Source organism: Protomyctophum bolini, assembly GCF_963924005.1.
Source record: "Protomyctophum bolini genome assembly, chromosome: 8".
Classification (NCBI taxonomy): Eukaryota; Metazoa; Chordata; class Actinopteri; order Myctophiformes; family Myctophidae; genus Protomyctophum; species Protomyctophum bolini.
The window spans coordinates 15963462-15977223 of NC_137869.1; the positions used below are offsets into that span (position 1 = coordinate 15963462).

At 43.1% G+C, this 13762-nt stretch overlaps 1 protein-coding gene across 1 annotated transcript in view; it reads left to right on the forward strand.

Annotated features, from left to right (window-relative positions):
* Nucleotides 1-13762, forward strand: part of slc1a7b (solute carrier family 1 member 7b) — a gene marked incomplete at its 5' end in the record, with an annotated part of 32985 nt that overhangs the window by 16427 nt on the left and 2796 nt on the right. Inside the window, 6 exons of the mRNA XM_080769541.1 lie at nucleotides 2604-2819; nucleotides 5757-5799; nucleotides 5912-6143; nucleotides 6652-6751; nucleotides 7488-7721; nucleotides 8368-8562. Of these exons, the coding sequence (XP_080625667.1) occupies nucleotides 2604-2819; nucleotides 5757-5799; nucleotides 5912-6143; nucleotides 6652-6751; nucleotides 7488-7721; nucleotides 8368-8562 (1020 nt within the window). The remainder of the gene's footprint in view (nucleotides 1-2603; nucleotides 2820-5756; nucleotides 5800-5911; nucleotides 6144-6651; nucleotides 6752-7487; nucleotides 7722-8367; nucleotides 8563-13762) is intronic.

Here is a 13762-nt window from a genome sequence, read left to right on the forward strand (position 1 = left end):
CCACGCAGCAGGTTGCCTTATACAATGTATTCAGGGTACTTTATATATCGCACACATCATACATGTAACTTTCTCTTCATTTTTATTTGTATTTATTTGTATTCCAAGGGCCACTAGGGGCGCTCCGCCAGTTGAATAGCCCTGGCCTATAGCATACAGTAAGACAAATATTTGCAACTTGAGGGAAACAATTATAAATATGAATGAAGCAAATCTTCCGTTAAGAGAGACAGCTGCACTGCTGACTAATATAGTAGGTTATCAAATCTATAGGCTCTGCTGTTTTATACTGTATAGTGGAGGTGTAGAGGCGACATACTAATTCCTACACGGGTTGTGTTTATAACCACGCCCCCGGGCAAGTTACGTTTACTGAGGTTAAGGTTAGGGTTAGGTTTAGGTATAGTTTTCTTGAGGTTAAGGTTAGGGTTAGGTTTAGGTATAGTTTTACTCAGGTTAAGGTTAGGGTTAAGGTTAGGTTTAGGCTGTCAATCACAGCGACTGGCCAATCACAGCAGTACGTCGACTGCACAACCGTAGGCTTTGGTATGTCGCGGTGTAGAGGGGTAATTCAATTATATGTTGTGAGACAAGCCATTGCTTTTGCTTTCACTTTCACAATTAACGTATGATTTCAAACCACAACCAGATGCAATTTTGTGGTAACATCAGGGGAAACGTGCTTGGTTGGGATGTGGGAGTATGTGGATCCAGTGACAGAGACCTTAACCACTTTAATCCTGGCATACCAATGTTGGGCATGTCATTATAGACGAAAAACATAAACAAGACTTTTGTGGTTAAGTTATGTGATTCAGTTGTCAATCTGAATGAGGTTTTTCTTTCTCTCTCTACCTCCTCCCCTTAACGGCCAAGCTACACCAGGCTTTTCAGCGCACGTTTACGTGAATACGCACACACGCGCATTTAGGTCCAGTCCTATTTTAAGTGTGCGTATGCAGGGCTCGCGTGTGCGCGTAAACGTGTGCAAAAAGTCTGGTGTAGCTCAGCCGTAAGGCCTATTCATAGTCTGGATTTTTGGTGGTGAGTAAAAACAGAGAGAAGGGCTGGGGAGAGCCGAGGTTTGCTCAGTGACGTCATGTTGTAGTTCGGTGGTCACCTCACCACCGAAAATATTAGACTATGATTAACGCTTGAGGCTCCATCGTGAAAAAATATGGCATCACCATCCATTTTTATGCGGACCACTCTCAACTATATAAAGTAATAAACCTCTGCACTGAAGCCACTGCTTGAATGTCTTGTGGACATCAAAGCCTGGATTAATTTGTCATTTTCTTTCAATACCAGGACAGGAAATACATTGAGTGGTACTGTATGCTCCAATTAGCTGGATCCTGCATCCTAAGCAAGTGTAATTATAGCATCAAAGTTGACGTTTTCTCTATGCATTTTGCTGTTGAGCGTCATGTTGCTAAGCGTTCTGTTCTGACGTCATGCCACTACTGGTATGAATCGAGGACGCCCTTGAAAACAAGATACCCTGCATCTCAAAGAGATTCTCAGTACTCAGCCCACCACTCCTAATGCCTGGGATGGGTCAAATTCAGTGATAAACAAACTACTCAACCCCAGTACTTGTATCAAAGTATAGATATTTCTGGTAAAATAGTACTAGCACAAGTAATAATGAATTGCATTTTTATGGCGATTTTCTATGCACTACATGCCTACTCAAAGCGCTTACAATGGTTCATTCATTCATACATTGGGAGGTGAAGCGGCGAACAGTCAACGCCAGCGTCCTCACTTCCCACATTCACACACCAGGTGGCAAGCTCACACCGACCAACTCATTGGAGGCAATGTAGGGTTCAGTGTCTTGCCCAAGGACACTTCGACTTGTGGACAGGAGGAGCCAGGATTCGAACCGCCGACCCATGGATCATTGGACGACCTGCTCTACCTCCTGAGCCACAGCCGCCCACGGCCGGGCTTTGCATAACGACTGTAGTAGCTAATCTATGTTTTACAATCGTTTATAAAGACATGAGTTCCATTGAAGGGGCAGAAGACCAAACTATTCAACTGTTTTCAAGAGAGTCAAGAGAGTCAAGGAGTCACGGATTTGGACAGATGTTGTAGCAAGACTTCACAATATTAGTGGGAGGGGCTTATGTAAGCAACTGCGGCAACCACACTTTGCAATTTAAAAAAATGCGTCTTTTCTAGTTATTATTATTATATAGGCCTGTTTTTTGTACAAAGAGTACTCCAAGAGTATTCCAAAACACCTTTATTCAAAAGTACATAAAAAAAAAAATAATAATAATAAAAAGTATTAAAACGTACAGGTTACAATGTACATTGTATATGGATCCCCCCACCCCTCCTTATGTAGTGGAGACTGGAGTCAAAAGTGTCTTTGAAGAGGAGTTTGAGGAGTGAAAGGCACAAGTATAAAAGTTATTAGTCCAATAATAGGCTGCAAATAGGCTCAAGTGAGTACATTGTGCAAAGGATTTACTTATAACTACAGTAGTCAATTAAATGTACTTCATTACTGTCCACAACTGGTCCAATGAACAGAATTATCACATCATTTTCACAGTCTATACTGGTCCTTCTCTTTTTGTTTACAGTTTGATGTCAGGCCTCGCAGCACTGGATGCCAAGTGCTCCAGCCGGCTAGGCCTGATCACAGTGTCCTACTACCTGTGGACCACCTTTGTGGCCGTGGTGGTGGGCATCGTCATGGTGTCTATCATCCACCCGGGGGGAGCGGCCCAGAAAGAGGACTCTGGGGACAGTGGCAAGCCAGTCATGAGCTCTGCTGACGCACTGCTGGACCTCATTCGGTAAGACCATTTACCTGCTCAGCTATTTTCATTCGTGCTTGTTTTCATAGATCTGGCCACTTGTTTCTCTTGCAAAACTGGCAACACAGCAAGAGAAAGAGGAACTTATGCACACACAAACGCAATGCACTATGGGCTGTATGAAAAAGGTGAATAGGGCTGCCTGCATGTTGCTTGTGACCTTTTCACTTTCACTTTTATGCTGTATATTGCCCCCCCCCCCGCCCCAGAGTGACAGGCAGGCAGTAACAAGCACATTCTTTTTATTTGAACCTGAGACTGGGAGGTTGGGGTTCAATCCCCGGCCGGGTCATACCAAAGACTGTAAAATTGGGACCCAATGCCTCCCTGCTTGACACTCAGCATCAAGGGTTGGATTGGGGGTAAGTCCCTGCGACATACTAGCGTCATGTCCAGGGGGTGTACTTGTACATCAAGCTGCCTCACGCTACAGAAACAGGAGATAGGTTCCTGCCCTATGAGCCTCATGGCTCAGCAAGGCTACTTACTTACTTATAGTTTTTACCTTTTTTTGTCGAGCCACCTGACACGCTATGCATGCAGATTGCAGAATGAAAATAAAGCAATGCTGGATGGCGGACTCACGTCTTTTATTCCACCAGAATCACCTCTCCACCTGACCTCACACAGCCCAGTGGGCCCACCCACCTTTTACAGACAATCACCTGACCTCACACAGCCCAGTGAGCCCACCCACCTTGAACAACAGCCAATCTAGCGCATTGTTGCTGCTTTACACACAATTTAACTTTTCAGCTGCATTCGCAAAAACAATAAAACACTATTCTTTTAAGACACCATTTATTTCATTCTGATTAGTGGGGAAAACTTCTGTGTTTTTATGTTGTTTTTTGACCAGATCTTTCCTTCTGGTAAAATATTTTCTTTTCTGGCCAAAAGGTGTATTTTAGACGTGTGGTGGGTGCGTCCGTGCACTAGGGAAAGTATAGGCTTTCATCTCCACAAAACAGTCTTTACAAAGAAACAGTGCCAACAGAAGGCCACCAGTCATAGTTCCAAGAGGCATCACATCACACTTTATGCACGGAACTGAGATGGGGCCTGCTTGTTCATAAGTCTTATACTTATGGGAACAAACGATCTTGAGGCCCTAGCCTGCAGGGAAGGTACCATATACCGTCGCCCTGATGGTAAAAGATGGTATTGGCTGTGTAACGGGTGTGTGTTGTCCCTAGTAATAGCTTTCCCCTTCCTGAGTACCCGGGTCTCATACATTGAGGTCATACTCTCAAATCGTACCCCAGCTATTTTGCTGGACACACTGATGATTTTATGGAGTTTGTTCTTATTAACCAATGATAATGAGCCATACCATGAAACAAAACAAAATGTCAATGCACTCTCCACAAAGGATCGATGAAAAAGTGCCATGATATTTTTTTCAACGTTATACTGTCTCAGTCTGCGCATAAAATGCAGCCTCTGCTGACCTTTCTTGTACTGTACAGTAGATGGAATGAGTGTTGGAATTCCATGTCAGCTTGGAATCAATCGTTGTACCCAAGTACTTATATTCGTCCACAATCACTACCCCATCCCCACCAATGACTATTTCCTGGTGTGCATGGGCACCAGTCCTAAGGTCCAATATGACCTAATTAGTTTTTTTGATATTAAGCTGGAGGAAGTTACTCCTGCACCAACCGGCAAACTCGTCCACTGTTCTTCTATAGCTTATCTCATCATCCTCAATCAGACCAACAATAGCTGTGTCGTCTGCGAATTTAACAATACAGGTGTTATCTGACTCACTCCTACAGTCGCTTGTGTACAGCGTGAACAATACCGGTGAAATCACGCTCCCTTGCGGAGCCCCCGTGTTGGTCGTAATGGGGAGAGATATTGCTTTATTCACCTTGACCTGTTGTACCCGCTCAGTCAGGAATGACTCCACCCACCTGATGATATTGGTGTTAACACCCATATCAAAGAGTTTCCTCATCAAAATATGAGGTCTCATTGTGTTAAACGCAGAGGAGAAGTCTACAAAGAGTACTCGAGCATATCGTTTCTTTTGAGGTTTATCTAGATGGTAGTAGATTTTATTAAGCATAAGAAGAAGAGCGTCATCAGTGCCCCTCCCCTTTCTATATGCAAATTGAAAGGGGTCCATTTCATGTTGCACATTATTAAGGAGGTTATTTAAGATAATGCGCTCCAAGCTTTTTATTAACAATGTTTTCAAGGCAACTGGCCGATAGTCGTTAAGGACTTTGGGATTAGACATTTTCGGCACTGGAACTATAAGCGAGGTCTTCCACGCTTTTGGTATATAGTGTGTATCTAGCGATACCTGGAACATGTGTCTCAGTACAGGGCTGAGCTGCTCCCTATATACACTCCTTAAGCACATACATTCACCCATTCACGCGCACACACACATTCATACCAATGGCGGTGGAAACCGTGCAGTACCAACCAGCTAAATGCAGTGTTTTGTCCCTAATAGGCTTCGGTAAAGACGTCTGGAGGAATTCACCTTTAATGTCACTCAATGTTATTCAGGACATGACTTCTGTATCCCGTCATTACTTTATACAGTACTTGCACTAACAAATACAAAGGAAGGGAAAGTCTGGCTACAATGGATGAGAGTGAATAACAGGCCTAATGTGTTCTGCGTGACAGCAACAATTTAATGATTATAGACCTATGTGCTTGTCTTTTTACTTTTATGTCACATTCATGAATATTTCCCTTCTGTATCCCGTCATTACTTTATACAGTACTTGCACTAACAAATACAAAGGAAGGGAAAGTCTGGCTACAATGGATGAGAGTGAATAACAGGCATAATGTGTTCTGCGTGACAGCAACAATTTAATGATTATAGACCTATGTGCTTGTCTTTTTACTTTTATGTCACATTCATGAATATTTCCCTCTGTCTTGCAGCAACATGTTTCCATCTAATCTGGTTCAGGCGACGTTTCAACAGGTGAGGGCATTGCAGGCTACACAGCACACTGCACACAACAAATCACATAACACAATCGATTTGTCATGACCAGGGGAGGCTAATGTTCCCCTTTTCTATTCCCTTCCATTAGTACCGGACAAGCAGTCAGATCATTGTTAAACCGAAACCCACTGTGAGTCAGAGCCTATTAGAGTTCAGCACACGGCGAGCGCTCATCTACGGCATCCGGGATGATAATGGAACTGGCATACAGAACTTCGCCCTCGACCTGACACCGCCTCCCGATGTAATCGTACGCACACGGCCAGGAAACAGCGATGGGATGAATGTGCTAGGAATAGTCATCTTTTCATCCACCATGGGTAAAGACCAGGCCAGTGGCTTCCATTGCAAACCTGCAGGCTGGGGCCCCTAAATAGTTGGCAAAACACTATGATTTTAATAATATAATTCAGTCAGATAACTCACGAATAGATTAAACCAATATTTATTATAGAATGAGAAGGCACCTGTTGTGCGATTTGTGGACTGTGGCCACGATCAAGGATGTCTCCATAGCAACTTGCTATGTTATCGTGCTTTCACCATGGACATTGACATAACGTGACCTGGCACACAAATCCGAAAGAAATCTGCGGGCCTACTCCCACATAAACACATGACTTTCATGAACACACTCTGTCGAGGCTTCTCCTTTTTTCCCTCTTTCCACATCATGCCTGCCTAACTGCAGGGATGACTGCAGACTGTAGAATGCAGTGTTTTCTTTCTATGCTTGTAGAATAATGTACCATTTATGGCAAAGATAATTGATCTAGAGGGAAGAGGAGGGGGGCCTATTAGAGATTCATTCATTCATTTTCCTCACAGGCATCATGCTGGGAAGGATGGGACCAAATGGCATTCCCTTGGTGAATTTCTGCCAGAGTTTGAATGAGGCTGTCCTGAGAATTGTGGCCATCGTTATATGGTATAGTTTAACTTTACATTTTTACGATGTACAGTATTAGTATTGTCTCGGCCAGGCCAAAGGCGTATCCAAGACTATGTTTCACCTTCATTTCAGATTTTGTCCAAACATCATGCAAATCGATACACATTATCTCTATAGTCATGATCAAGATGGATCTCTCCAATTGTTCATATTCACCACTTTACTACTACTACGCCTGTGCTACGAGGAGCACTTTTCTAGCTATTATTGTTATTATTTGCATGCCGAGATGTGATAATGACTCAGAATTCCTCATCACCCTTCTCACACCAAACACATTCTCATTCCCATTTCCCAACTAATTTCGATGCTTTGTCATGATTATGTACCTGTGGCACCCATGATGCCCTTTCACTTACACCATGTTGATAACGACAGATCATAACCAATTCCCACCCTATCAGTATGCAAGTTAGACCACGCGTGCTCATTTGGCAGAAGCGGGCTTCACACCGCTCGATGCGGGCTCTCACTCGATGCAATGTTTTAATGCCAACATCGCCTTGTTCTCAATCAATTCCACATTCCGTCGTCAGTCAATGTCATTTTTGGTAATGCCCTGCACATTGAAAAATGGTCCTAAAGGTGTACCCATTTCATTGACCCTGTGACGCCAACGGGTCCTGCATGGCCAAGCATCCATATGTGAAATTGGGAGTAAGAATATGTTGGCGCTGCTACGTTTGACCTTTGACCAACTGTGGTGAACCAGGTACTTCCCGTTTGGCATCGTGTTTCTGGTTGCTGGGAAGATCCTGGAGATGAGTGACCCGTCAGACATGGGGAAGAAGCTGGGCTTCTACGCATTCACTGTAGTGTTTGGCTTGATACTGCATGGCCTCTTCATCCTCCCAGCCATGTACTTCTTCATCACCAAGAAGAGCCCCATTGTTTACATTCGGGGGATCCTCCAGGCCCTGCTGATTGCCCTGGCCACCTCCTCCAGGTAAAGGGGCATGTCATTTACAAACATTTTATGTTTGCAAAGTAAATGTAGTAAACTAATGCAAATAATTCTAAGATGTGGGACAAGAGGAAAAGAGCGAAATATATTTTTTTGTTTTGTTTTTCTTCTTTTTTTTCAACTGGGCTGCATCCACAATCAGTAATTCATTCCCAGCAATGCACAAACAAAGAATATTTGCCAGGAATGTTTGCCTTTGTACTCCATCCAAATCTATCTACTATACTTTACTACTTCAATTTAACATCTGCTTTCTCTTTATTTTGTGTCAACAGTTCCATTTCACAGTATGGCACCTTCACTCTCTTTAGATTAATCTCATGTGTGAGCCCTGCATATAAATACTATAAACATTCTTTTCCTTTTCACTGGAACAAGAATAACACTCAAAGGGCATAAAGGAGAATGGAAAAGGAAAAGCTCTGCTATTTGTTGTTGAAAAAAGAATGTACTGGAAAACACTGTGACCTTTCCTGTGCTTCTGAGTCAAATACAGTATGTCATCTGATTGGACTAGACTCTAGTCACTTGACTAGAGGATATTCATTTGCAATGCAACTTTCCTTAATGTGACTTTTTCATATTTATCAGCACTTTGAGTTCACAGTTCACTCTGCCTCTGTTCCAGCTCGGCCACTCTGCCTATCACCTTCAAGTGCCTCTTGGAGAACAACCACATCGACCGCCGCATCATCCGCTTTGTGCTCCCCGTGGGCGCCACCATCAACATGGATGGCACGGCTCTGTACGAGGCCGTGGCGGCCATATTTATCGCACAGGTCAATAATTACGAGCTGGACTTTGGCCAGATCATCACCATCAGGTTGGTAGTAAATCCGGATGACAGACTGCTGCGGTAGTGCGGTCGTATCGTGCCATCTGTGCATAGATGCTTATTAACATGGTAGAGATATGATGAGGCTTTAATGTCGCTCACTTCACATGATGATACCACCACATCAGACTAATCCAGTCCCCTCAGGATCGGGAGGGGGAGGGAAGGGGAGACCTTTGTTAATCCCATGGGGGAAATTCTGTTTCAGCTTCACCCAAATGATGCATGCCTGCTTGATTGATTCATTGATTGATTGATGTTTTTATTGACACAAATGCATGTATGAACATAATATTTGTACATGTCTGGCAGAGATTTCCAACACACTGGACAACTAACAAACTGTTAATGGAACCTGCTACAACTCAACTCATTAGTGGTTAGATGCTGATGATGGTCATGATGAGCGCTCGGGGGGTTAAGACCAATGCATACTACACCAGCATAGAAAAAAGTTTTTTTGGTTCGGCATTCAGTGCTCAGTTCAGTTTTATTTTCAGAATGGTGGACATACAGTTCATACATAAATAATTTCCTTTTTTTTCTACTTATTTTGAGTGTCCGTTGCTTATGTCCTGTCCAATATCTGAAAAAGAGCTAGGGAGGCTTGTCGGGCCCTTCCCCTGGAGTCCATTGCATATGTATGTGCACGTGTTGTGCATACATTCATTTTGTCCTTAGATATAATACATATCTAAAGCATTAAAAGTCAAAGCTTCGGGTGGGCGTCTTCAGAACTTTGTTGGTTGTTCTGCGCCTCCGAGATGTTCCGACTAGCTGAACTAGTTTGGCTACTGTGATTAGTCAGAAGTCAAGGTCAAACATTCAATTAGTTTTGTTTCCACATTCAGCCCAGCTTCTTTCACTGCCAGCAGTGAAAAGAGAGTATAGCAGCAGTAGTTTGGAAGGGACATGACTGTAGTATCATGAGCCAACTTCCCAGACGTGCAAACTCCTCTTAAATCTCTCTAGTGAATTTCGTAAGAATTTCACAAAGTCACAAATTCCGACCAGCGCGACACAATGTCCAGGTATTAAAACCATCGGTTCCAGTGCCGTTGACTGTAGTATACACTGCTTCAGTCAGTGGCTTGCTCGAGTGAACAGTGTCATTGTGTCAACAATCACCCAGACCAGTAGTCGCGATGTAGTAGCAAACTTTTCATGATTGGCTGGGCAAGTGGGCAGCCTGTCACTCAAGATGCAGCTGTGCCTTTGCGCCACTGAGACAAAAAACAGTCCTTTTCATGATTTCCTGTCCTCCAAGCCAATAAAAAAAATCTAGGGCTGGCCTCTAAGCTAAACATGATCAGACACAGATGCACTTGTTTTCTTTATATTGCTAGGGCAACCACCTGCAAATGACATTTCATTTCTTGTTTTATTCAGTCTGCGGAGCCCTCCCGAACGGAACCGTTGTGGTGAACAATGCAGCTAACATTAGATAGATTTCAAAACACTAATCACCACCTACAGTACAAGGCCCTCAACAACCAGGCTCCACTATCTCTCTGAACTCCAACGCGACGCCACCCTCCCGCTCCCGACTTATTGTGAGCATGTAGATTCGGCTATAATCAGTCTACAGTCCATAAACAGTATCTACTTCGGGTTTCCAGGAGCTGCTTGCTCACAATCCGTTTCAAACAGATGTGATTTATCTCAGAAAGGTCAGCACATACAGTGGCCAAGTGAAAGAATCTTAGGGCAGTCAATCTAAGCTAAAAAAGGGGGCGTGGTCCAAAATAAATTGCAATAGAGCACCGAAGTCCTGACGTAACTCGCTCATCCCGACGATTCCCCTGGTTCGCGGAAGTAATTTCTCTATGGAGAATAACATGGGGTGATCTTAATATAGTCTACTATAAGCGTTCCAAAAATAAACAAGCTGTCTCGGCGTTATTGTTAGGGAGGTGTCTCTCAGTCAGTTGATTCTTCATATCCAAATGAGTGAAGTGGCCGGGGTGACATGTTTATTTTTCAAACACAGTTGTTTGAGGCGATCTAAAATCGCCTCAATGGGGATTTCAATGCAACTAAACAAACGCCCTGACGCCCTCTATTGAAAGTGACGTCAGACTTTGGTGCTCTATAGTAATCGTTCAAGGTTTTTTATGATCCTTAGGGTCATCCAAATAACATTACAAATTAATGGATTGAAAAATATGGGGTTGAAACTTAAAGTTGGGTAAGGCAAAAATCTCAAAATTTAATTATGCTTTAAGTATCATGTGACCCGTCAAACTAGGGGCTTTTGTCTCCACCAGGCCGAAGGCATGGGGAGGGAGAGAGTATGTTTTGCACTCCGTCTGTCCGTGCATGTGGGTACGTCCGTCCGCGTGTCCGTCCATCCGTGTGTGTTTGTCCGTCCGTCCGTTACCAGCTAATCTCCGGCACCGTTAACCCGGTCGATGCCAAACTTTGCACACACACTCCCTAGATGCCAACAATGAACCTCTGACCCAAATTGTCTGAGAACGGCCTGTTATAGCGCCACCAGGAGGCCGACTTTTGAAAGCCTCAAATCATGAATGCAGCGTGCAATTCACGTGAAGTCTTTCATGCACTTTCCTACTAGGCTGAGGAATATATCCCACCCTTTTCACATTGGCCTGTTATAGCGCCACCAACAGGTGAATTTTAGCAAAACACATTTTTGGAATAAAATGCCTCAATCATCCAATTGGCATCAAAGGTATAAGAACAAATGGCACCCTTTTCACATTGGCCTATTATAGCGCCACCAGGAGGCCACAACCTTACCTGGCCTGGTGGAGACTTGTGCCCCGAGGGGCACTTTTTCTAGTTCATGATTCTGAATCCATTCCAAGTATTAGTTCTGCACGAAAAACACTCCTTGGGCTAAATTAGCCCATAGCCAGTGTTTTTCGTGCAAAACTAATACTTGCAATGGATTTGGAATCATGAATAACCCCTAGTTTGACACGTCACATGCTACTTAAAGCATAATTAAAATTAGACATTTTTGCCGTATGTTTTTAATGGTACGCCAACATTCAACCCCTGCATTTACCATGATCCAAAATGTATCAATCCATAATCTTTTTATATGTTATTTGAATGACCCTAAGGATCATGAAAAACCTTGAACGATTACTATTGCAATTTCTTTTGGGCCAAATCTTAGATTGACTGTACTACTGACTTATCACTGACCAAGAAATCCAAACAAGGATGTGTGTTGTCGTCCAACCCTTGAGCTCTCTGTACTGTACAGTACGCGTTTGTAATATGAATCCATAACAAAGCAACAGCAGACTGAGATCTCCACTAATCTCTCTGTTTAAAGGAGCCACGTGATGTGGATAAAACGCCATCTCCTAGTCACGCCACCCCTGGGCCGCTGACCCCAAGTCCCCATCCCCCGACAGGCCGAGACACACATACAGTACACACACATGCCCACTACACTCTCACCATCAGGTTGTGTTTTGAGTTGCCATGTGCTCCATCTGTGATGTTTCACCATCTCTGTTACGCCTTCAGTCATCAACCTACTTCAATACTCCATGATACACACATTTACGATGTCCATTGTAGGACATTCCTCCTCTTTCCTACCAAACTCTCTAGTGTGACAAAAAGGCCATCCAACCAAAATCCAAACACTCATCTCTCTGGCCAAATTCTATTTATGCTTAAGATTTCATAAAATGTAAAGCAGAAACTTTCATTTCATCGATAAAACAAAGTAATGTAGTAGGGCTATAATATGAAATGACTACGCCACCCTCACAAATAGGAGTGAAGATCCTACAAATTCATTAACCATATACTGTATATGCTGGACAATGTAACTGAACAAGTTATGGTTCTCCAATTTGGTATGGGTTCAGAAACTTCAGAATGAACAGAACTAGACACTGATGTATCAAAAGTGTCAAATGTATTCAACATGTACAAAAATACAGAAGGGAAGAGGGGTTATTATAGCTGGGAAATTATGATGCTAAAAGTGGGATTAAAGTGATTACTTTAATTAATTTAGCCTTGGGCTCAGCCCAAGGCTACATTAATTAAAGTAATCACTGCAAACAAATACACCTATGTCCTCAACACCATTATGGCACATGGCCCAACAAAATCTTGTAAAACCCAGTCTCAAATTCAATATGGCACGGTGAAAGGCTGTCGGTTAGGTTAGTTGTCCTCCTAGTCCTTCAATAGATCACAATAGATCTGGTTACCCCTCAAATAAGTGTTAAAATACAAATTCATTACATTATACAGAAAATAGAAAAAAATAGAACTGAACTCTGTCGAGTGCCTACTTGCTTGTTGCACACAAGTAGGCCATAAATGGCCTACTTGTGCGCAAGCAGAGCGCGCAAGTACTGGTGACGTATTATGTCCATCAGTGTCAGGTGGATTAAAGGAAATGCCTCTATGTATATGTAATTTGTAAGTTGATTAGCGGTATACCGTGGTTACTTTGCGTATACCCGTTTGATGCGTATGTATCGTAGCAGCATATGACGTCATGGTATAACCGGTATAACTAGCTCTCAATGATGACATAATAAAGGACCCAATGCCTGGGTGCAATTGGTTTTCGATGGTGACGTAATGACGATATATTGTCGGGAGGATTAAAGGTAATGCCCCTATGTATACATGTATGTAATCTGACACCACTGCCATATCAAGCACAAGTAGTCATTACGTCATACGCTGGCACAAACATCGCCCTGGATGAAAACTATTACTTGCACGCTCTGCTTGCGCAAGTAATGACAAAAATACCAAAACCCAGGTTAACCCAGGAAAGGACCTGGAGGCTCTGGAAATACAGAGGATAAATTGATCCCATGTCAAAAACCTCTACACTATACTGACTTCAGCAGTGTCCCACTTCACACTCACAAAACATCACACATGCCAAACTCTGTATATGGAATATAAATTGCCCCTAATTAAAATATATCTCCATATAATCAAAATGAATTATCAAAGCATCAACATTTGTTCGCGGTTTTCTTATCAAGTACTAGGCTGTACACCAGCAGGTCCCCAACAAACACACAAATCAGGAATCCATGAGGCCTTTTCTTCTTTTAGTTTCCGGCAGGCTGTACACTGTTGTGGTTGCACTGTCACCTTGCTCTCGCTCGGGTTCTTGTGCCGCTTCTGTACAAGACATTCCCCTAGCTTTTTCCGTGACACTGTT